The sequence below is a fragment of the Mus pahari genome, chromosome 2 (genome assembly GCF_900095145.1).
Source record: "Mus pahari chromosome 2, PAHARI_EIJ_v1.1, whole genome shotgun sequence".
NCBI classification, from domain to species: domain Eukaryota; kingdom Metazoa; phylum Chordata; class Mammalia; order Rodentia; family Muridae; genus Mus; species Mus pahari.
The window spans coordinates 83,709,801-83,735,574 of NC_034591.1; the positions used below are offsets into that span (position 1 = coordinate 83,709,801).

The 25,774-nt window shown below is 40.0% G+C and overlaps 1 protein-coding gene across 2 annotated transcripts in view; it reads left to right on the forward strand.

The window, feature by feature from the left end:
- Ndnf (neuron derived neurotrophic factor) overlaps positions 1-21,563 on the forward strand; it is a 40,599-nt gene extending 19,036 nt beyond the window's left edge. For both annotated transcript variants that reach the window (XM_029535623.1, XM_021190631.1), the window contains exons 2-4: positions 12,637-12,825; positions 17,976-18,100; positions 19,562-21,563. In XM_029535623.1, the coding sequence (XP_029391483.1) occupies positions 12,638-12,825; positions 17,976-18,100; positions 19,562-20,955 (1,707 nt within the window). In that variant the 5' untranslated portion in view covers position 12,637 and the 3' untranslated portion in view covers positions 20,956-21,563. The remainder of the gene's footprint in view (positions 1-12,636; positions 12,826-17,975; positions 18,101-19,561) is intronic.
- Positions 21,564-25,774: the final 4,211 nt, after the last annotated feature.

Here is a 25,774-nt window from a genome sequence, read left to right on the forward strand (position 1 = left end):
GAAAAATACATATTTACCAATTATTGTTTTTAAATTTCTTTTTTTACAGTAACAAGACACAAGATGGTAGATATTAATGTTTTGAAAGTTTCAAAATAAAAATTCAGAAATCAAAAGATTCAGAGAGACAAAACCATCTATAACCTGAGTATTTAGTGCAGCCCAGGAGTTACAGCAGTCTTATGTTTCAGGGCTAGTCTGAGGATCCACCCCAGACCTGCTGAAGCAAGTTGATTTGTGTCTGTTAGTTTGAGAATACAACACTTCTTTCTTCAGATCAGAATTTTCAAAGGAAAATAATAGTTACTCCCCAAGTAAATATTGCTATATTCACTGCCAGAATATTTCTATATTCTTCAGGAGAAAAGACACATCTTTCCAGCACATAGCCGGGTCATCTTCCTCATGCCCCTCTGACCACAACAGCCTTGCCAATGGCTGCCCTTTTGATATGTACCTCAAAATACTACGGATATGCTTCCAAGCTACTTAAGTTTCTTATAATAATCTGTTATACATTTGTCAGTTTTAAACTTGTCAAAAGCACACATTCCTTTTTTTTCTCTTCAGCTCAAGCTATTACTTGGTGAAATAATCCCATTTAGTAAAGAGCCCATTTCAATATTCTCATTTTCATTATTTTATGAATTCCTAAAATGCTATGAGCATCTGTGATTAGCATTATTAACTGTAGAACACCTGGGAATCTCATGTGTACAAACAGAATTTAAGATGGTTGTCAGTAAAAATGTATGAGTGGACTTCCCTGTTGTTATCAATGCTTCAGACTTATAGAAGGTACTTGCAAGAAATAGTTTAGTGTTTCAGCACAGGCCATTCCTGTGCTGGGGGAACAAAGCAGAGTAGAAGGTTGAAGAAAGGAGTTTTTCAGAGTGAGGAGGAGCTGGAGTATTAGATGTTCATGCAACCAGAATTTTAGCTTCACATTAATGGAAAGCCATCTGACACACCTATTTTGTTTTCCAGAAATATATGGAAACAGATTTTTAACATGGTTATCATGGGAATATTGTGCAAAGTATTAAAGCAGGCCAGAGTAGTGCAATATGTCGATAATCTTTGGCATTGGAAGTTTGGATAGAAAAGATGACACAGGCTTCGGGTGAGTTGGCAGGATTCGATGGTTAACAGAGCATGGATATTTTTAATGTTCCTCAGTGATAGCTTCAAGGACTGATCCACTATTGTGAATGGGGCACACTATCCCCTTAACACAGCACCTCAGTCCTCCAGCTGCTTCATCAGGACCTCCATAATCAAACACTGGACTCTGAGGCTTAGAGTAGGACCACACACTCCCTACAGTCTTGATGGAACAGGAATGCTCTGCCAGAAGAAGGAAATTTGAGTCTGACTCTGGAGCCTCGCTAGGAGAGGTAACCACTATGCCATTTTCCACTGTTGTGATCAGAATGAACATGGGTCTAAGAAACTTTTGGGATTTTTCTGATAGAAGACAGTCTAGATTGCTTTGGTCTTTGGTATTAGCATTTCAGAAGCAGACACTATAATTCAGAAAATATTTATTCCATGCCCATTTTGTGCAAGCAAACTAAAAGTAACCACTTAAGGAAGTCAAGATAAATAAAAAGAAATTCATGTTTGTAAACTTGTGTCCTTAAGTCTTGTGGAGAACACTTTTATAGGGACAAAATACATATAAAAAAAATCTGTACAGTTCCAATGAGATGGGACAGGACAATAAGAATCAAGTTCTGGTTTCTGCAAAAGACGGATTCTGCCTTATCTGTTTCTGGAGCTCCCTCCCCCTGGGTTGGGGGGACTAATCATAGGAACCTAACAAACACAAACTGGTTTACTGATGCTGTACAGAAAGTGCGAGGATAAGAAACCATACAAGTGAACAGCACCTTGCTACCATCCTAAGAGACTCCTGGAGTCCCTAGAGCTCTGTTTTGGTGCTTGACTCCAGTAGGTTGGAAGGCATCCTTGTACTGTTGCAATAGCTCTGCCATTTTAAAGGACTCCTTTAAGTAGAATGTCCTTGCCAGTACATCTTGATGTTACTACACTGCAGTCTCATCTCCCTTTCCTTTTGGTCCTTGGGATGAGTTGGGAGGTCCCTCTGCTTCTAATATGTATGATAACGGACCCTGAAGCCTCTGTGTCTACTCTTGATTTGGCTCCAGCCCATCATTCCTCACCTGACTTGAGTCAGGACCTGTTTTCCTGGTCCTGTTACCTACTGTAACAGTTTGGAAACCATTTCCTCCAAGACTGGAATATTCTATCATGCAGGAAAGCTCTTTAGGCCAGAAGGTAAGTAACTCAAAATTGCTCCAGGAAGTCCCTGAAACTGACCAGATTCAGTAGGCTCCTTCCTGCCACAGGAAGCAATAAAGGCTGAGAGTCCCACTCAGATAGATGGAAGCTGAGCTGCAAAGAAGATTCTCAGAGAGGCTAAACTACAAAGGAGATTCAGACCTGAAAAAGTGCGGGAAAGAAGTAGAAACCATCCAAGCTGCCTGCACTAGGTTGAGACAACCAAGGCACCTAGAAAGGATACTCTAACCTGTTGAGGTGCCTGCAGGCTGTGCAGTGTGCTCCAGGTTCCCAGCTTTGCTGGCTGTCATTCATGCTGAGGTGGACTTTGATGATGAAGCTGTCCTTTCAGCTCCTGTAAGTAACCTCTCACCCATATTCCTGTAAGCAACCCCAATGAAACTCATTGGATCACCAAGTTGGATTTGGGTGGTATCTGAACTTAGGTCTGTCATGGCTCCCTCTCTGGAAAGAATTCATGTGTGTGTGTAAGTGTCTCCCTGGGAAAATTTTTGTCACATAATACCCTTCTTTCTTGGCTGGGAGTTGTGATTAACACAAATATCGACAGATCCCTAAATGTAAGGCCTGAGAGACCACCGACTGTGCTGCTCCTATTCCTTGGGGTCTGCTCTGTTGAAAGCAGTCCCCAGCTCTGCATAGCTTCCTCCTTAGCCTTTATTAAGACCCCTGCTGAGTTGCTCTTCCTCACAGCTGTCCTCTCTGACCTCAGAGCCTGGAAGACCCACTATCCCTATGTGCTCCAGCCCCTTTGGTGGGTCCATTTTTCCATTCAGGCCGCATTGCTCTCTGGAATAGGCATATTAAGCCAATGTCATTCTCTACTTGTTCTTTGTCTCTCTCAGCACAGTGGGAGCCTGACAGGTGCCAAACACTTCACAAGAATTGCTCCTCATTGTTGTTTCAGGTTTCCTCAGCCAGATCTTAGGGAAGTCTCTGTACCCAAGCCATGCTTGGCCAGCTTCCCACTGAGCACTGTGGTTCCACCATGCTTGCTGTTCTAAAGCAGCTTCTTATTGTTGGTGGGGCTTGCTTTTAATTACACCACTAGGAGCTGGATTATAAAAGCTTTCTGTGATCAAAGCATTATGGAAGATGCAGCCCATGTGTTTAGCAGACACAGCTGGAGAATCACCAAAGCAATTTTCAAAACCAGGTTTGTCATACAAGCAGGAATATCTTTGAAGTTGAATAATTTGAATACCTTCTTTCTGGAGAGTAGAATGTTTATGGTTTTTAGAGAAAGTGACACAGATTACCTGAATTCGAGAGAAAGTAGGTGAAGATTTCAGGTTGTTACCTACGAATGAGAAGAGAGAAGAGTCCATGTGTTTTTGTAGATTCTTCTTTCCTGCTATAGTTTTTCTGTTATTCTGTCATTGTGTTCTCACTCACAAACAAGACTAGCGTTTTTGTATGTCTCAGTGCAGAGGATTCAGTATTCAGCCCATGGGGCCCACAAGAACAGTCCATCTCAAAGCAGAGAGTCCAGTAACTAGCCCAGAAGGCCCAGCACGACCAGCACATCTCAGCATAGAGGGTCCATTAGCCACCCCATTAGGTAACTCAGTCCAGCAGAGCTTAGTAAGCAGCTGGCTCTACTCAAAAGCATACAAAGGAACCCCTAATTTCCTACTCCATCTCCTCAGTGCATTGCCATTCCATGAGGCAGCCAGTTGCCCCTTTTCTGTCCCTGGCCCTGATAGCATTTGGTCCCTTCCATATGAGGCAGCCATGTACTTCCTCAGTGAAAATCTAGTTCTAGAAAGTCACATGGATCCCTGTGCTATCGCACAGCCTGTTCTGTGTGTTTCCTCAAGCTGGGAATGCTTCGTTAAAAAAAAAAAAAATGCTGCTAAGTACAAGTTAAGTCATATTGGGCAAATGTTGACTTGAACTTGGGCTCCTCATTTTTTCTAGCTACCTGTTAAGACACAGCTCAGGAGGAGAGCTGGTCTGTTATGTGTTTCAAGTCAATTTGCTTCAAAACATCTCCGTCTATTTTTCTCATTTTGTTTCCTGCTCACTAGTAATCCACTAAGCTAAGGTACAGCTTCAGGATTCTTAGTTCTCTGTGTACCTTTGATAAATTTGATAAATTAGTGCACCTGAAGTATTTTGCATCCCTCACTTGAAATATTATTTTATTAGGTACAACTGTGTGCATGCGTGTGTTCGTGTATGCGTACGTGCATGCATGTCTGTGTGTGTGTGTGTGTGTGTGTGTGTGTATGTGTGTGTGTGTGTGTGTGTGCGCTTTCCCAGTCTGTCTCACTAGCCTTTTCCATTTCTGGATCCTATTTTGAATTATGACAATTGAAGTCAAGACTTTCACTTTTTGAGGTCACACATGTCACCACTGCATAGAATGTTTCTTCCACTGCATAGAATTTTCATCACATAAAGAGAGTGTTTTCCTCAACTATTTTATTTGGCATAAGAATTACTTAGGCTGGGGAAGATGGCTTCGTGGGTAAAGGTAATGACTGCCAAAGCTGACCATCAAAGTTGATCCCTGCAAGACAGTAGAACAGAAGTGACTGCTTCAACTTTTCCTCTGACCCTTTCACATGCACACTGTGTCATGCACAAATAAAGAAAAATAGATGTAGAATATTAAAAAAAGAAATATATTTAAAAGTTACATCTTAGGTAGTAATTCACTATGACATTCTATCAGTTCAACCTAATTTAAATTCTCTGATTTCTTATGTTTCACCCTAGTACATTATTCTTGATTCTTCACCGCAATTTTGCCTTCATCTTCTCTATATTCTTTATAATCTAGTTTATAAAATATATCCCAAAGCTGCTCCAGTTTTCTTTATCTTTGCCTCCAAGCCACCTACACTCTGCCATGGGCATCTGCCAGAGCCTTCCTCGGTGGTTTTTAAGAGACCAGATTGACTTTTTTATTTCTATAATCACCCTCCCCCTAAAATTGGTTACCTATACAGTACAGAGTTATTGCTTAGATGGATAGATGGGTGAATAGACAGGTAGGTAGGTAGGTACATGGGTAGGTAGGTAGATGACAGATAGATAGATAGGCAGGCAGACAGACAGACAGACAGACAGACAGACAGCTAGCATGGATTAGACCTGGGTCTTGTTCTGCTTACAGAGCTCTCCATCACATTCAAAATAGTCTAAAATCTTTGATGTGATTGTAAAGTTCATGTGACCTGCACTTTGCCTCTTTCCCTCTCCCTCTCCCTCTCCCTCTCCCTCTCCCCCCCCCTCTTTTCCTCTATGTTCCACTAATGACTTTTTCCTTTGTCAATACCCCAAGCTTAGTACCATGTCAGGACCTTAGCTACGGACATTTCTCTGTACAGGATGCTCTTTCCTTTGGCCTTTGCTTCTCTGGCATTCTCTCACTGTTTAAATCTCAACGTAAATGTCATTTTCCCCATGAAACACTCTAAATACTCAACCTGAAGTTGCTATCACCATGTGTTCTTTAATGCAGGCCTATTCTAATTTTCTGCACAGCAATGAATAACAGTCAAGATTGTTATCCTGTTTATATTTGCTATTTATCACTCTGACTACAATATGCACTTTATGATATGTCCCCAGATGAGTTCCTGATATATAGCAAGCACTCATCACAAAGACGCTGAATTAAAAAGTGAGTGAATATCAGTGCTATTGTCTTTGTAAGTAGCTTTCACATTTGTATGATATTTTGTTATCATTGTTGAGTCCCTACATTACCGTGCTCCATTTGGAGTACTAAGTTAGCGACTGGCAAGTCACTTATTAGCATCTTGGCATTTTAATATTAACTTTTTAAACATATTTCAGTTTTGGTAACTTCACATCTCAGCTAAAGTAACTATAAAGTCAAATTGAGGGTGTGTGTTGCTATCTCTGCTTCTCTGCTGACATGTGCTGGGGCTAATGGCCTCTGCTCCATCTCTGCTTCATCTCTGCAGAGAATGAGGTGTGAAGGGAATAGACTGCTTGGGAACATTGCACAGGAAACCATTTTCATTCTGCTGCAAACCAAGAGGAAAAAAACAGCTTAGCTATCAAACATAAGCAAGAAGAGCAACAGAGTATTTTTTTCCCTCTTCACATTGCAAGATGGCAGGAACCCGCCCAGTTATCTTGCATCCAGAGGACATTTTGATAGGTAGAACACACCTTCTCTTTTGTGTCAGTGTTACTTTTCATTCATTATCCTATGCATCGTTCTTGGACTTGGCTATATCTGTGGTCACCCATCCACTGCAGTTTAAATCTTCTTTCATTTGGTAAATTAAGTTTGGTTTCCCACATCAACGACTATGGCTATTCATGGTGCATTTGTTTTGGTCATTTCTGTTGTTATTGCATTCTTTTTGGCCTTAAGAACAGTGAGAAGACAGGGTTACTTACTTTAAAATAAGTTCTCTCAAGTAGTTCTGACTCTTGGCCATTTAAAATTAGAATGCCCTTGACTTTGGCCCTGTCACGAACTGCACACCAGGAGGACCCAAGCGGATGGATGACAGCATGGAAACTTTATTTGAATCTCTGGCAGGTTTTAATTTTACAGTGCTTTTTAATATTAATTCAATTTCCCTTCAGAATGAAAGTTGGCAGTCACTGGGGGAAGTGCTTGAGGATGTTGGAATCACTGGTGTAATGAACTCTAAAGCCCTTCATAATTGTGGCACTATGGAATGACAGCAGATTCTGTTATCAGGGATAAATCCACAAGGGACAGTCTTTGCATGGGAGCACCATTCTCACCTGCTGAGACCACACCACAGGACAAACCAGGAGCCTCCTACTGCAGTTCTTTCTTTTTACATATGGAAATCCCAAACTGCAGTGCATTGATTTCCTGCTTTAATATTCAACCAAAGCAGGGGGTATTTTGGGAATTTTTTTTTTTTTTTTTTACAATCAACTAACTTCAGTCAACATTTTTCTTCTTTGAAAAGACAACAAAATCAAACCACTTCTAGGAATTTAAACATTATTGTTTTGCATTTCTGCCTTGAAGGGTCTTGAGCTCTAAAAGGCTAGCTCTGGCACACTAGGGTACCCAGCCTCCTTCCTCACTGCTAGCAGGTTGATGCAGACACAGGAACAATCCTTAGACCAACGCAGCATTTTCCTTTTCAGCTAGATTAATCATTTTCCTTTCAGCTAGATTAATCACTTAAATATATTAGCACATGTGCTTGGATGATGTAGATAAAAAAGCAAATGCCCTCAAGTTTAATAATAGAAATTTAAATGACTAAATATTTGCATGAAAAGAAAATAACAGAAATCTTTGTGGCATACCATTCCTTAAATTATCCTCACTCAATTATAATCATGCACTTTCTACTCTCTGTAATTAAACATTAAATTTCATTTATTCCAGATGCATCTTCTTCAAGTCATTCAGGACTTTCTTCCCTTTGTGGGGCTTGGGGGTTCCTTTGAATTTATTTCAAGTACTATAAAGTAAATCTCCATGTGGGTGTTTTAAAACTGTGTCCTTTGTGCAGCGTGTTTACATCAGGAATTTGATCTTAGGTTTTATAGCACAGAATGGCTCTCATCACCTGATGCCATTCTTTACAAATACGTTCACATTTCTGTAAAGATATTGCATGCCTTGATTTCCATTGTGGGAGGTTGGATGAGTTTTCTTCGATTCTACTAACACCACTGAAAAGAGCTGTTGGTGGCAGTCCTGAGGAGGCTGGTATGGCCGAGGAGGAAGCTCTGTGTCTTCATTTATATCATGCTTCCCCTTAGTCAGAAATTCTTGGTCAGAAATATCACAAATCACACAGTTCTTATTTACCAGACTTACAGATTACCCCCAACAATAAACTAACTAACAGTAGGCCTACTGTTTAGTTTGTAGCCAATTTGACCCAAGCTGGAATCATCTTGAAAAAAGGGAGCTCAATTGAGAACATGCCTCCATCTGATTGACCTGTAGGCAAGTCTTTGGGAACATTTTGTTGATTATTGATTGACCAGGGTAGGGCCCAGCCCACTTTGGAGAGTGCTACCCGAGGGTAGGATGCTCTTGGTTATAAAAGAAAGCAAATTGAGCTACGAGAGGCTAGCCAGTAAAGAGCATTGGTTCTTCTATGGCCTCTACTTCAGTTACTGATCTCTGGCTCCTGTCTTGAGTTCCAGCCCAGACTTCCCTTCATGATGGAGCGTGGCTTAGAGTTATTAGTCAGAGGAGCCCTTTCTTCCAAAAGTTGCTTTTGGTGATGGTGCTAACTGTAGCTCTAGGAAGCAAACTAGGACAGTAGTCTGCAAATACTAAAGGCAAGACTTCTAGTTGCTTGAAATGGTTTCTACTCAAGATAGCTGTTAGAATTTGTGACTGAATTCCATTGACTATGTTTGTATAACAACCTCATCCAGTTTATTTGCTTTTTATCACTGTTAAAACAGGTTAAATAGTAAATAGTGTTCACCAAGTAAGCCAGTGCTTTGCTCAGGACTGGCAGGTGGGTGAGTCTACCTCACATAATTGCCAGGGCATTGCATGGATGAGCTGTATGGAGATGCTCCAGGTGCCTGGCTAAAGGTTTCACTTGTTTGCGTGTGGGGCCAGTTGTGGTTTTTGGCTTATACAGTGTATTTTAAGATTTTTTTCTGTCCATTTAGCATTTCTCCAAGTTTGTAGGAAAGGAGGCTCCTAGGTCAGTCTGAATTTATTTTAACTACACTAAAGGATCCATAGGATAAAAATTTGAAGATCAGAATGATGGCTAAGTTGGTAAAAGCTCTTGCTGCTAAGCTAGAAAGTTTGAGTGGGATTCTTGGGGTCCACATGTTAGAAAGAGAAAACTAATTCCCTAACACTGTTCTCTGGTCTCCACCCACTCATGCAACAACACACATGCACCAAACCATACCTACTCCCACACATACACAAACAAATGATTGAATAAATATTAATAAATGAAAATTATAAAAGAATAAGAATTTCAAATTAACACGGAATGTCTTAGACTAAATAGTGTATCTTCAGTTTCCCATTAGTTGCACTATTCCTTTGTTTTTGTAATGAAAGCAACTCCTATTTCTTCATTGGTTGTTACTAGAGAAATGTGGCAGCAGTTAAGAGTGTGTAGTGTTCTCTTTGAGAGCCTGGCTTTGGATCCCAGAAATGACCTCAGGTGACTCACATCTTCCTATAATGGTAGTACTAGCAGATCTGAGGGTGAGTCTTAACTGGCCTCTGAAGATGCCTGTACTTACATTCACATATCCATTGCACAGACACACATATCCCAGTAACTGAAAATAAAGCATCTATTTATTCATTGTCTTATTCTTTAAAACTGGTCTTCACTTCGTCCCATGCAATCTGTACTCTTCATAGCAAAGATGAAGAAAATGAGGTAGATGCAAGTCTGCACTGAAGTTCTAACGCAAACTGTTGTCACATCGGCTTCACTGTAGTGTTTTCCCTCTCACCACACAGCAGCAGCAGATGCCACATTTTATCATGAACACACTCTCCCTTTAAGGCTACGCCTCAATGATTTTCACATCTATGTCAGCTGACTGTACTCATACATTTCTACATACTTTGACCTGAAGAATGTAAGCATGTGCATACAGCACACAATTAAATATAAATCTTATGGTACACTAGTCTTGGACCCTCCTCAGGTCATCTTTGTTAGTACAGAATACATGGTGATCTTGAGATGATATTTCAGAAACAACTCATTTCCTCTCCTCTGTTCCCAAGAAAGAGCTAGATAGAGATGGGGATGGTAAACATGATGGAGATGAAGGAGATGGAAACAGACAGAGATAGTGATGTAAACAGAGGTGGAGTCAGGGATAGAGAGGGAGAAAAGAGCTAGAGATGGAGACAGAGATGAAGTGAAGAAGATGGAGAGGGGAGTGGAAGAGAAGTGGAAAAGAGAAAGAAACCTTTTTCTTTGTAACCTTTAATCTGACACATATTGTCCTTCCAAACAAAATTATCTCATGTGTCTGTGGCCTATAATCCCAAAGACTTTGGGACATCCAGACACCCAAATTCTTCCCTCTTCCATCTCCACAAGATTTAAAGGTGAGTGCTGTTTAAAACAAAGGCTTTTGACAACATAGGCACTGTCAGAGATTTGTTAGAATCTCTATGGTCCAGGCAATAGAAATTTTCAATCCAACCATGGTAGTGACCCTACTTGGCATTTAGAACAGCATCATGCTGCTTTTCTGGTTTGTTAATAGTCATACAGTCATGCCGACTTTTGTAGTGCAGTGTATGATCATGCTTAGTTGCATATGTATCTCTATTTGCATACTTATATGATGTAGATGTAGAGCCATCCTGGCAACTTTTTACATCTGTTTGAGCTACACACACGCTGTGGGATAACAAGATTCCTTGCTCCACATGGGCACAATCCCCACATTATCCACCAGATGGCCATGTAAGAAGTCATTCTGAAAGTGAAATTCCGATGAGTGGGTGTTTAATTATTGTTGCGTGGGGGCTTGTATTGTTTTACTTGGGAGAGGGGAGGGATGCTGTTTTTGTTCCTGTTAGACAAAAGGTCTCATTGTAACTTAGGCTAGCCATAAACTGGTTATGTAGCTGAGGGTGACCTTGAAGTCCTGACTCTCCTACTCCTGTCTCCCAAGAGCTGCGATTATATGTATATGCCCCCTTGACTGGCCTGATCAGTGTTACTGAATTCAAAATTCAAGGCTGTGGCTATGGATAGGCAACAAAGAGAAGCAAAAGAAGTTATGCCATTAGAGGGCACTTTTGTAATTTTAGAAGTCTGTTCTTAGAGACTGACTGAGCCAGGCTTCCTCTGAAGAGGGATGAGTTTCCAGTTGTTTATTTAAAGTGGCATGAGGGCAGGAGGACTGTTGGGGGAAGGAAGCAGCCAGGAGAACTGGAGCAAAGGGTGGGGAGGCCTTGAATGATGGAAAAGAGTATTAGTACATGCCAGTGAGAGCCTGGCAATGAAACCTATTACTTGGTACACTAAGTCTTGTTTTTGTTTTTGTAATTTTTTTTTGAATTGAAATGGCTAATTCTTAGAATGAAAGTTTTACAGAGAACACAGGGGTTAAAGAGCTACAAAATTTTAAGACTTCCATTTCAACAATCTCTAAATAAGTCCATTTTTGACCAATGAGTATAAATTATGAATTAAATTCTGCATATTATGCTTACACAGTAATGTTTGATTACCTTCGGTGCTTTCTCAAAACACATTTTGTTAAAAATAAATCTTGTCTATAATCTGATAAAATTGAAGAAATTACTAATGTTCATCCCCTGCTCAATGAACATTCCCCTACTTAATTACTTCATGTTAAAATATTGGATGTTCAGTGAGTCAGACAACCTGAGTTCATTCTCTAGAACACAAATGGTAGAAACTTCCACACAAAACAAATAAATAAATGTATGCTTAAAATACTGAATGTTGAACCATAGTGTGTGATATAACATAAATTCCTGTGTTTTGAGGTTATGTTAATTTTAAACTCTTCTCTGTCTGACATGACAATTATTGATGGGTACAGATATGTAGAAAGGCTAGGTATGGTTGATTGACATGACAATTATGATGGGTGTCAGAAACCAAAAGCATACCTGATGGAACTATATTAAGAAAATATGACATTTTGATAAATAAAAGAGGAAGCTAGGTGTAGATAAAGGTTGGATTATGGACATCAAATTGCAGGTAGCAGAAACAATACTCAAGTTTTTATGGCAAAGCAGAATGGCTATGTGCTGAAATAATTCAGTAAATGCATCCTAAGAACTAGAAGAAAAGGTCTAAAAAGTCCCTAATATAAAGATATAATAATTGTTTAAGAAAATACAATTGCTAATTATTCTGATTTGATCAGTGTATATTATATACTTGCATTAAATTGCCATACTGTTGTTTGTCTTAAGTATACATAATTGTTATATGCCAATTTATTTTTTAATTTTAAAAACTTAACTCTGGACACTGACAGGACATCTTCAGTAAGGATCACATTGGCTTCTTTCACAATGAAGTGCTGACTTTCTTTCTTAGGACTCAGGGAAGTTAATGTCCTTTCATTTCAAAACATTTTGTTTAATGTGTGAGATTCTAGTAAATCTATTCTCAACCTTATGAAATGGTTTAAATGAAACACAGGAGTATTGCTTCAAAATTGTGTGTGTGTGTGTGTGTGTGTGTGTGTGTGTCTGAGACATGTGCTACATCACTGATTCTGTGTAAATGAAGAATTCTGACTTATAAGGAAGTTTCCTACCAGGCCCAGGATCTGGCTTCAGGACTAATTGAAACACTTGCTTCTATTGCCCAGGATGGAGCTGCTCTACTGGTGTTTGCTGTGCCTCCTGTTACCACTCACCTCAAGGACCCAGAAGCTGCCCACCAGAGATGAGGAACTTTTTCAGATACAGATCCGGGATAAGGAATTTTTTCATGATTCATCTGTGATTCCAGATGGAGCTGAAGTCAGCAGTTACCTCTTTAGAGATACACCTAGAAGGTACTGTCCCAGTAGAGCTTTCTGATCAGTGTCATAAAAGAGGCTGCATAGAAGACAGGAAGCTTTCAAATGGTGTTCTGAAAGTCCACTTATGAACAGCATGGTGTATTGTTTCTAAGTAAGACAGACATAGTGGCAATGCGATTTCTGCTCATTAGGGGAGGCTGGCTGGGTCTTCTTTGCTGTGCTCTCCATTTAAGTGCAAGAGGCAAGGCTGGTATTCTTATTTTGAAATGATTGCTTTCTACTCTCTAGGATAGTAAAGGAGTCTAAGACGGGCTCTGTAGGAGGAAACTGGAATTGCTTCAACACGGTGGTACAAGGGGGTGAAATGAATCTCAAATACTGAAAAACTGCATCACGTCTCTCACTCCACCATAAGCAACGGGGCTTCTGTTCTGTTTCTAAATATGTCTATCTTTGAAAGCTAGACACCTATATCATATACATGTGTATGATATACTTGAAAATATTATATTTGAAGTTATCAAACTGTCATGCTTTAACATTTCTTTGCCTTTCATTGTAAATGTTTTGAATTTAAAAAAAAAGTTCTATGGGGTCTGAGATGTGTTGGCATTCCAAAACACTTTCCTAAGACTGAGGTAAGGGATCTTTATATCATATTTTCAACTTCATGGAGAGAGAATTAGGTACTCTAAACCTCTTCTACTTAATGGCCCCATTATTTCATCCTCTGATCAAGAATGAGCACAGATGATCTGATTTTAGGGGTGAAGTGGGCATTGTTTCAACCCTCTGATAGAGTAATGTGTGTGAAGGAATGCAGCAGCCTATGAACTGGCTCGAAGTGTAAATAATTATGAATCTTTAAATGGTACTCACGAGACTGATGAGGTAAGATGAATTGCTTTCATAGTACAAGGAGGGGCTGGCTACACTGGTTCTCACAGAAGTTCAGTCTATGAGAATAAAGAAAGATATGCAAAGCCATGAATGACTTCAGAGGAATCCTTAATAGTAACTGGATTGTCATTGAGCTCAGTTAGATTTGTGTCCTTGAAATATTTTAGTGAAAGAGACCAAACCACAGTCTCTCTTTAGAAATGTCTTTCCTTTTCCAAATACACTTGGGTTCTGTTCTTAGTAGTGTTCTTTAAATACAGCTTACCAATTATATAATCACGTCACTTAATCAAATAAATGACTTACCCCTTTATCTTCTAAAAATTGAGTAAGTTGTAGTTCCAAGGGTAGTACTAAAAATGACATTTTTCCTCCAAAAATTTTCCTTTCATTATGTGACATTACAAAACTGTATTCCTTCCCCTTTTCTTTCATTTACTAATTTTTTATTTTTGTCTTTCATTTCCAAAAAAAAAAAAAAAAAAAAACATTTTAAGGCCCTGTGTAATTCCAGCTGAGTGAACTGTTTGCTTGAACTTGTTAGGTAGAGTTGTAGCTCCAAGAAGAAATGTAACTTCTGAGTTGGGGTTGGACAGTCCTACGTGCACACAGCCACACTGATGTTCTACCTCAGATGGTCGTCTGGAGGAGTAGAAAAAGGCACCAAATGTGCATGTTGTTCTCATGTTTACATATCCATTGCAAGGGTGGGTGGTTTGTGGTGTTCACCCCTCCTCATCTGTGCTTTTCATCCATTCATTTCATTTCTGCCAAACTTCCTAGGGATTACATGTCTGAACACACAGACCGTCTCCTATCACTTCTTACTGTACCTCTCTTCTGCGTGTATTTGGTGCATGCTTAATAATGGATGCGTGGCGTATTGCTGGTTCAGTTTCTCGCTTATCCCTAACTTGAGAGCTTTTAGAAGGAAGTGTTACCTGAGGGATCTCCTGCTGCTGCACATGCACAAGGATCACCTTGCGCAATGCAAACATCCTCCTGTTTGCTAATAGGTACAGTTTGTCATCAAGTTCCTAACACACCATTGCTTAGCTAAGGAAAGGAGCTGCTCTCTGAAAGCAGTCAACAGATCAGCTTGGTTTTGCCTCTGGCATTGCTGTCCTGTGCTGCTCAGAATCCAAGAAACAAACCATGATGTTCCATACTCTATTTGATACTGTGTCTCCTTTTCTCTGATATGAAAGGGCTCAGCTTTAATATCATCTCTGCTAAAGGATTAAAAAAAAAAAAACTCCTCAGAAAGTAGGCAGAATTAAATGGCAAATATTTTAACATGTGTATGGGTGGCCATGGTAAGTCATATATCAGACTTCACACAGTAAACAGTTAAATTATCCACTTGTCTTTTTAGATGACTGCCCAGTATTATTTTTAAGACATTGCATATGTTTAATATGTTCCTCATTCTGTCTTCTCTTGCTCCACATCACCTGACATCTCTAAATTTATCTCTGAATAGTAAAGAGGAAAACTTCTATTTTTGTTCAGATTTTATGTATTCAAATAGAAGCAGATTCTGGATATAATATCCTCAGGCTAGACTAATGAGATTGCTGTTAAGATTCCTGAGTTAGCTCATTGACTTAGTATTCATTCATTCAAAAATGTCTTAGTGAGTGCTTGCTCTATGCATAAATCTGTGCTAGCATGCTGAGAACAGGGATGTTACAGTGACAATGAAAATGAGCCCTAAATGGGCCTTGGGGGAATGGGAGATCAAATAACCACACAGACACATTAGGCACAAATTGTAATAAGTGTGACAAGTGGAGACCATAGGCCCCAAGAGAGAGTTTGCAAACCTCTTCTGGAATGAGTGAGGAAAAACATTTCTGAAGAGGTAGCATCGAAATATGAGTAGAGCATAGCAGGAGTTCTGAAAAACCACATCTCAGAGACCCAGGAATGGGAAGTGTTTTAGAGAACACAGGAGTCCTGTGTGGTTACAGAGACAGAGACAAGCGCAGAACTTCCTGAAGAAGGCAGGACCTCCCTGAGGAAGCTTGACCATGAGATCAGTTAAAGACTGACCCAAAGCTAAAATCTAAAGCTGTCAAGAGACTCAAAGCTGGAAAAGAAAACCTATGGTTTATACAAGTACAATGCAAGTTCTGTAGAGGGGCAGGGCAATGATTTGCCTCCCCTTCTAGGGAAACCTTAGCTTAAACATAAGGGCCTGACAACTGCTCTTGTGCAAAGGATGCTTGTGAGTTGAGCTTGGGGAAAGGTGTATAGTGCCTGTGAGAGATAATGAGGCTTAGACATAGGAAAGGAGCTCCGACATCATCAGTGTTGTGTTGAGTTTTTCTCTTCCATTGAGAATGGAAAATTCTACATACTTCATTTTCAACCTGTGGTAAAAGTTGGAAAAGGAGTGGTCCTTGTTCTGGTCACCGAGTGTTTCACCAGGTTTAGAAACTTGGAACAGGGCTCTGAATAGAGATGACTCCTGTTTCAATGGAAAGAATAGTTGGAAGTAATAAAATGATTTAACAGTGGAAATCACAATTCGTTAATTGTCTCAACAAATACTTTGAATTATTTCAGTGTCTGAATACATACCAATGAAATGAATGGCTACCCTCTTGTAGCTGTCAGTCTAGTTGAGGGAGACAGAAACATTAAAAAGGAATAAATGAAACGTAGTATGTTAGATGTCAATAAGTACTTCAAAAATCAAAGGAAAGTGACACTCATTAGCAAGAAGGAAATCTTTTGCATACAGAGTCCAAGTGGATTCACAATGGTGCTGGCGTAGAGGACTGAAGGGAGACCTTGAGCACATCCGGGCCTCTGTCTCAAGGAGCTCCACTACGTGAAGGAGGTTCAGGGTCCACAGGCAGGAGCTGGCATGCATGCACCACAGACAGCAAAGCTCAGGGTGACATGGTGGCAAGGCATATGCAGTTGAGGTGGATCAGGAAGGGACCTTAGAGATAGCATCAGCTCTGTGGCTTTTACTCTGCAGCACACAGGTCTTGGAGGGTTGTGAGCCAGGGGAAATTCTGAGTTTGAGGTTTACAAAACCAGCGGCCTGATCAGGAGGCCACAGCAAGTCTCAGGCAAGAGGAGCTGAAGATTTAGAGCAGCCAGGAGAAAGCATGAGAGTCTGCATGGATTTCAAAGGCAAAGTAAAACAAAGCAAAGCCAAAACAAACAAACAAACCACCGAGAGAGATTCTAAATTGTTCACCTGGCGTGACCAAAAGTTGATTTACTGAAAGGGTATGACTGTAGGGATTCAGATTAGATGTCTCAAGTTTGAAATGCCACTGTCTTATTGAAGATGGAAAGAGTTCAGGCTGGAGATGTAAACCTGAGAGTTGTTAACATGTAAGAGGTAAATTCAGGTGTCTGATGTGATATGGGAGCAAGTCGAGGTAGAGAAGGGACACTCCTGTGAAGGCCCAGGCTCAATAGAGAGACTCGATGCATGAGAGGTGATCAGAAAGAGCAGAGTAGGAGTTGGGTACTGTTGTCAGCCTGGCCTGTGTGTTGGTGGTGGGCATGTGGAAAAGAGTGACTCGAGGGATGCTGAGCTGAAACAGCACACAGGAAATGAAGTTCACCCACCTCCTTCCCCATAGAGCCTGTGACCTAGCCTGAAGCTACAGCACAAGGTTACAGCCTATGAAAGGTAATTAAGTAAAATTATAAAAGAAATTTAGAGTTAAAATATGACCATTTTTATAGGTAACTGATATTTTTATTCTCCATGAAATATCTTCTGAGGTAATAACAAAGAACAGAATACTTTGATTTTCTTTCTAATTCTGTTTTAAAATTTTAACATACTTAATTTGACAGGACATGTTGGTAATAAATAGATAATAAATACACATGCTATGTTATATTGCAAACCCAGGGTATTATGGTTTTAGGACTATGATGTTGGAAACTGATTTTTTTGACAGAGCAGGTGACATGTCAGAGTATCATCAAGGTAACACAAATTTTGTCAAAGCACGGTGCTATAGGGCACATAGGGAATGCTTAGTGGCTGTAACTTATCTCTTGGTGGGGGCCCCTACAGATGGACAAGAGCTCACCTTGAACTCAGAACAGTTGGTTGAATCTCCTTTTGTTACTTGATATTAACTTTGGCTCCCTCTTTGCATTTGGACTTTAAACTTGTGGACTTTTATGGTTTTATGTTTTCTCTGAAAACTGTTAAATGAGTAAAACTGAAAACCATGTGGCTTTTCTGGTAAGTCTTGATTGTTGTTATTAGAATCATCATAGTCTGAACTTTCCCATAGGTATTTCTTCATGGTTGAAGAAGATAACACCCCACTGTCAGTCACCGTGACACCTTGTGATGCACCTTTGGAGTGGAAGCTTAGCCTTCAGGAGCTGCATGAGGAATCTAGTGCAGATGGGTCAGGTAAGCAGCTGGATATACCTCGCCTCAGAACTCTAAACAACGGTTGAAAGCCCTCCAAAACACAGCCTTCTGCAAGTAAGGGAAACAACCCAGTTCTACATGTGAACAGAGCTTGAAATGAAGAACTGGCCTGAGAGGATAGTGATTTAAGTAAAAGAGGCAAAGAGGTGTGTGGAGGTGAGCAGTTTGGGCAGCCTCTGTGTCTAACCTCTGCAGGCCTGTTTGCTTACTTGCAGCATCTGAAACCCTAGGTGCTTGAGTTAAGCCTCAGATGTTCATTCTGGCTTAGTTGTTGTGGAGTCTAAAATCTTTCCATTACTGGCTTTGAGGCTCAGAAAAGGTGAAGAATGTCTCATCGCTAGGAAATAACAGGTGCATCAAAGAAGTAGAGAGGCTTTTAGCATTGTTTAATGGCCAGAGTGAAAAGCAAGTTGGTAGAAAAAAAGAATTAGTCACCTAAAGATGACAGAGAGGATGGAAAGTTGATAGCAGAAAGCAAGTGAAAAACAGCTGTAGCTCCTTATAAGGGAATCTTAACTGAAAGATAAAGGCCTGCACAATGCACCTATGAGAAGGATGTTTGTGAATTATAGTACTCCATCAATCTGGGAAGAGCCCATGGGCAAGCAATAAGACTTATAATATAGGATCTCTGACATTAACAGATGTGGTAGTTCTGTTCTTCCCAGAATTGTAGAATAAGTTCATTCTACACACTTTTAACTTATGGTAGGAATCTGAAAAACAATTGTTCACTCTGCTCACCAGTGTTCCACCAGATTCTAGAAATTGTATGCTTATGTCTGCATTGTGTTGATGTTAACAATAGGCAAATATTGTTTAATGGGAAAAATAGACTTCCTTTGTACTATCTTGGGAACCAATTCTGAACATTGGTCCTTAAACACACTTATTGATGCTTCATACCCTATATTTTAATTAGGTCATCCAGTTCCACTAACAGTCATGAAATTAGAATAATGGTTGACCATCTGCAAGCAACATGTTTAAATCATTTTGATTCACATCAGACTACCAGTCACTTTGACCTAACTTTTCCTCTAACTGGATTCTGTCCCAAAGAAAAGTCTTGCTCATATATGGGCATTGTTTACAATAACAAAAGATAAACTGATAGTATTATTTTATGACCTAAGCAAAAATAGGGTTATAAAACCAGAGAGTTGTCTAGATTCATATATGTATGACAATATATTGTATTGAGTTATTAATTCCCCCCCCCAAAAAAAAACACGTGTAAAAGACTAGAAAGAAGTACAGGAGTAAGAAATGACTCTGGTGAGAGATTAGTGACCTCATGCTCATCTTGCTTCCATCGGTGCCATTGTCTCTGTTAGGAATATGTCATGCCTTTGATATGAAGATATGATGTTTGCAAACATAGCCTAAGGCCAGTAATCCACAGTAATATGCAGCCTATATTTCTACCTTGTTCTTCAGGTGACCCAGAACTACTTGACCAGCAAAAGCAGCAGATGACTGATGTGGAGGGCACAGAACTATTCTCCTACAAGGGCAATGATGTAGAGTATTTTATGTCTTCAAGTTCCCCATCTGGTTTGTATCAGTTGGAGCTTCTTTCAACAGAGAAAGACACACATTTCAAAGTATATGCCACCACTACACCAGAATCTGACCAGCCATACCCTGAATTACCATATGACCCCAGAGTTGATGTGACCTCTTTTGGACGTACCACAGTCACTTTGGCCTGGAAGCCAAGCCCTACAGCCTCTATGTTGAAACAACCCATAGAGTACTGTGTGGTCATCAATAAGGAGCATAATTTCAAAAGCCTCTGTGCAGCAGAAACAAAGATGAATGCAGATGATGCCTTCATGGTGGCGCCCAAACCTGGTCTAGACTTTAACCCCTTTGACTTTGCCCATTTTGGATTTCCAACAGATAATTTGGGTAAAGATCGAAGCTTCCTGGCAAAGCCTTCTCCCAAAGTGGGGCGCCATGTCTACTGGAGGCCCAAGGTTGACATTCAAAAAATTTGCATAGGAAATAAAAATATTTTCACAGTCTCTGACCTAAAGCCTGATACCCAATACTACTTTGATGTCTTCATGGTCAATACCAACACCAACATGAGTACAGCTTATGTGGGTGCCTTTGTCAGAACCAAGGAGGAGGCGAAACAGAAGACAGTGGAGCTCAAAGACGGGAAGGTCACAGATGTGTTTGTTAAAAGGAAGGGGAAAAAGTTTCTACGGTTTGCTCCAGTCTCCTCTCACCAAAAGGTCACCTTCTTTATTCATTCTTGTATGGACGCCGTTCAAGTCCAAGTGAGAAGAGATGGAAGGCTGCTTCTGTCACAGAATGTGGAAGGCATTCGGCAGTTTCAGTTAAGAGGAAAACCCAAAGGAAAATACCTCATTCGACTGAAAGGCAACAGGAAAGGAGCATCGAAGTTGAAAATACTGGCTACCACCAGGCCCAGTAAGCATGCATTCCCCTCTCTTCCCGAAGACACAAGAATCAAAGCTTTTGACAAGCTACGCACCTGCTCTTCAGTCACGGTGGCATGGCTTGGCACCCAAGAAAGAAGAAAATTTTGTATCTACAGAAAGGAAGTGGGTGGAAACTACAGTGAAGACCAGAAGAGAAGAGAGCAAAACCAGTGCCTAGGACCAGACACCAGAAAGAAATCAGAGAAGGTCCTTTGCAAATACTTCCACAGCCAAAACCTGCCGAAAGCAGTGACTACAGAGACAATCGGAGATCTGCAGCCTGGGAAGTCTTACCTGCTGGATGTTTACGTCGTAGGACATGGGGGACACTCTGTCAAGTATCAAAGTAAAATTGTGAAAACAAGGAAGGCCTGTTAGTTACCTTGAGTGAAGATCGGTGACCTCCAGGAGAAACATGGAGTCACACTGCCTGTAACTGACTACTCTCGTGACAAACGGAAGCTGTACTTGAAAGAAAGGGTAACATGTGTACATAGATGCTTGTCTAATGTAACATGGAGACTTGTACTCACACACACCTGTGGTACTTAGGGTCCATCTGTCTAATGCTGGTTAATGTCAAAGGAAGAGGGTATTTCATTGGATACTACCCCTTGCTTTGACCATTGCATGAACTGCCTCTAAATTATTTTATTACCTAAAATTTTAAAATATGCCATTCATTGCACACATTCACAAATGCAAATAATTCCTCTCTATAGATGTTAGGGGAAATTTATATATAAATATATAAATATAAATTATTTTATAAAGTCTGTTTTAATTGTTGGTGTTTCTATTATTGTAAGCTATTAAATTCTTTCTCTGTTAAAGTATAGATCTAATCTAAGATCGTATCACCCTTTAAGCAGTAATATTGTTGTAAATTCTTATTTGTTCAGTAAAATGTTTAAATGCTGTCTGTATGTATCTCATGTAAAAAGTTGATATACATTATATTCATGTACATAAAATTAAGAATATTAGATTATTACACTGTTCATTTTCCCAAGCAGTACTGTGGTATATTCAATTGCTTATCTGTCCTTAAAAGCGTGCTTTTTTGTAAGTTGGCACCAAAATTTAGTCTTATTTAGTAGCTAGGAGAGAATATTGACTCTCTTGATCTTTACTGGCATTAAGAGCTGGTTATTCAAGTCTGGATTTGGGAACTCAGTGGGAGCTGAAGAACTTTAATGGGTTTTCTTGAGGATAGGAAAAGCCAAACACTATCAACCTGATAAGCAATCATTTTAAACATTTATTTTCCACTTGCTTAAAATTTGGCAAATCTTAACCGCTAGCTGAAGCAAGCGAGAAACCTTGATTATGACTTTCATCAGTCACAAGACAACACTCCATCTGCTGCTTACAAGATTTATAAAACACTGCTGCAGGTAATTTTGAGTTTTCAATTGTTTTTAAAGGTAATTTTAGTTTAAGATACAAGTCTAGCAAATAACATCTGCAGGCTCTACCAAGGAAGCATGATGACAGTTTTATCCTCTACAGATTTTACTTGGAAATTCCAAGGCCACTTGAGACCACAAAAGCAAGATTCAGAAATACTTGTAATTGTTGGTCACCTAAAATAGTATGACTTTAGGAGAATGTTACCGTCCACCATCCCCTTTCCCATTTATAAAGTTGAGGAAGTAGTAGAAGTGGATACAATGACACTGTGAAATACCTTCAGTCATGAGAAGTTGCCACTTGCAAAATCCTGATCCTAAACCCTTACATTCTATGGCTACAGTGAGGACAGGCTCAATGGACCCTCTTTTTGCTGTCCACTGCATGCTGGCACAGCTTTGCTGGTCAGAGTTCACCAGCAGCATTGCTATGGAGTATAGGAGTACTGTGGCAGAGACGGCGTTCTATATGGTTCCCTATTACATGTGTTCTGCTTACCTTCAGGGAAAGTACAGCGTTATGGCATACTCTCTAAATCCTTGGCAGTACCTTTCAGCAAAATTGATCCATCCATGCAATGCAGGAACGACATCTGAAATAATTTTTTTTGGAAGCTGACAACTACATACCCAATGCTTTATTTAAGCAGCTTCAATAAAAGGAGAGACTGGCAAATTAACACCCAGAGAAATTATATTCAGCTATAGATGTGAGAAAAGCAGCTTCCTAATGTTGTTGAGCAACTTGTAAGTGGGACTACAGTGAATCCGATTACTGCTGCTTTGAAGGTCTGGGACCTTGGATACTGCCTAAGTCTCAACATCTGGGAACCAGGTTGAACTGATTTAAACAAACTTTGAATTTTCTGCTAGGTACGATGGTAGTTTCTTCATATTGTAGACAAATACAAGAATCCTCTAATGACCCTAGGATAAAAATCGCCTTTTCAAACTAAGGAAAATTGAGCACACATCATGAAATGCTTACTGCTCATAACAAAGGGGAAAGCCATGAAAATCATGCCTGGCTACTCACTGATGTGCTAAGATTTCAGGAGGAGCCAGTGAACTAGGGACAAGGAGGAAAGACTCATTCATTCACATTTTAGAAATAACTACACGCTTGCTAATATAAAAGCAAAACCTGGCCTATGCTAATCTCTGAGTGAACAATAGATTCTGAGGGGGATGATACCCAATGCCATGGGTAGACGGATATTGAGAAGAGAGGCTTGGAGATATTTAGATCATTATCTTTCCTTTTCAAGCACAATGACAAAGAAAGAACAGAATATATTTAAAACAAGAGAAACAAAAAATAGAAAAGTTTTGTCCACACAAATATATACCAGGAGACAGAGGCAGATGGAGTTCTGTGAATTTGAGTTCAGCCTGGTCTATTTAATGAGTTCCAGGCCCACTAAGGGCTACAAGGCGAGACTCAGTCCAGAAAAATTAAGCAAAGCAAAACAAACAAACAAATGGTTTTTATAGTTGAAAGAGTTAAGCAAAATGATTTCCAAATAAAAGTCATCAAATTTTGTTTGAAATAAATGTTCATTCACAGGTTAGTTTTTAAAAGTAGTCTTTTAGTGTAATTATTCTTAAGTTTCTTAAGAAATGTGATGTCTGTAATTGATCACTTCAAAGTTATAAAAAATAATTTTGAAGATGATTTATTTCTAATGCATGTTTGCATATACAAAGTTAAGACTAGAAGTTTATTAGTCTATTTATTAATGTGTATGTAAACATAAATTAGAAATACTTTGTCTCTAAAACATAACAGAATTTTAAAACTAACTTGTAATCAGTATGTAAATTTTTATGTCTATGAATATTTTGCCTGCATGTATATCTCTATAACAAGTGTGTGCCTGCTGCCTATGGAGGCCAGAATTGGGTGTCAGTTCCCTAGGACTGTGGGTACAGATGATTGTAAGTCCCCATGTAGGGGCTAGGAAATGAACTTCAGTTCTCTGGAAGAGCAGCCAGTACTCTTAATCACTGAGCCATCTCTCCAGACCCTAAATCAGTTTTTAAATATGCATTCAAAGATTAGAGCTAAAAGGACATAGGCAATGCTTAATTTTGATGCCCCAAACCCATCTGAAGTAACTAAAAATTTCTATGTCCTGAATAGTCAAGTGAAATGATGTGTACACATGTCTGCAGAAGTCTGAAGAGGGCATTGGATCCCATGGAACTGCACTTACAGATGGTTATGAACTGATATGGGGATTTGGGGAATTGAACCTGGGTCTTCAGGAAGAACAGCAAGTGCTCTTATCCATTGAGCCATGTCACCAACCTGATAACTTAATGTTTATTGATTACTTTGTGAGGTTGGATATAGGTAATCTCAGTGAAATCATATACAAACACATTTTGGTGAACAGTGTGGCGGTCAGGTGGAGTTTAATCCAGGATCTGTTCTAGCACTTTCTTCCAGCCCTGTCACGCCCCTTACAGTGGGGTCTACTCAGGACACTAACCTGGGTTACTCACCTCCCTTCCTACACCTTGTCAACCGTCCCACAGATATCTAGCAATGACATCCCACTTTACAAGGAGGAAACTGAAGTCTCCCCAGGACTGGAACCTTTATTCCCAACTTACTGCTTTCTCAGGACTTGGTTTTAAGCATGAGTTCACTTTAGGAAGCATATAACAGCTTACCCAGTTTATTTCCACAGATCAGCTGGCTGAACTGCAAAGCAAAAGATAAAAACATGCTGGTTGACTTGAACTAGCTCACTAGGAAATCAAGATTTCTTTCCCACCTTAATAAGGTGTCATAGAGATAAAATCCACTGGGTACCTGCCCTCAGATTCTCTCCCCAAGACCAAGCTGATGTGACTCCATGCAGATGTCAGCTGCCATCTATTTGTCGTTTTCTGAGTGGCCTGGGAGGCATCAAGCCGTGTTCACCACTGGTTTTCCCTAGGGCGTTTTGCTCAGAAGAATATACAGTAGTAGTGTGCTCTCTCAGCCTTTGTTGTTGGCTTGGAAACAGGAAGTGCCAGAGAGAAGAGCAACACAAACAATAGAGTACAGAAAGGGGGCAGGTTTATCCAATTTCTTTCTCTCAGGCCCAGGAGATGAAGAGAAGTGAGAGTGGTAAGACAATCGGTTCTATTACGATTTTGCATGCTGTCCTACATGTAGCTCACACTGTAAGTTCTGACTCAAATTACCATCCTCTGATAAAACTGCATCCTATTGACAGAAACTGTTCATTTCCTAGGTATGCGCAACGTGTGTGGAAACATGATTGGTTTAAGTTCTCTTTACACCTTTCCTTTCGAATCATGAAAAATATGCTCATCTATTTAGAACAACAGCCTTTCAGAGCCACCTATATTTCTTTCACAGATAGTTATGTAAGATTCTCCTCACTTGCAAATAGGAGAGAAAGGTTGGTGATGCACCGCCTAGAAAAATAATTGGCCTAAAAATGGAAGAACTGAGTCTTAGGCATAGCAACACGGCTTCACTGGCTCTATGCAGGTCTCAATACAGACAGGGAGGGACCAGCTTTGGTGTGGGAAGAGACCCTGGGTCCCAGTCAAATCTGAGGATGTTTATATTATTCTTCACCTCCATGTTTTCACAGTTGTAGGGATTACATCCAGAGGCATTACAGACCAAAAATGTTACTGAAACGTGGCCACTACTCACTACACTGCCCAGGAGAACTTTCCAGGAAAATAGGTGTTCCTGAAACTTGTGAGAAATGTACTTAGAGACTAAGCCAAGGGCAGACATATAAGGCAACCTCCCA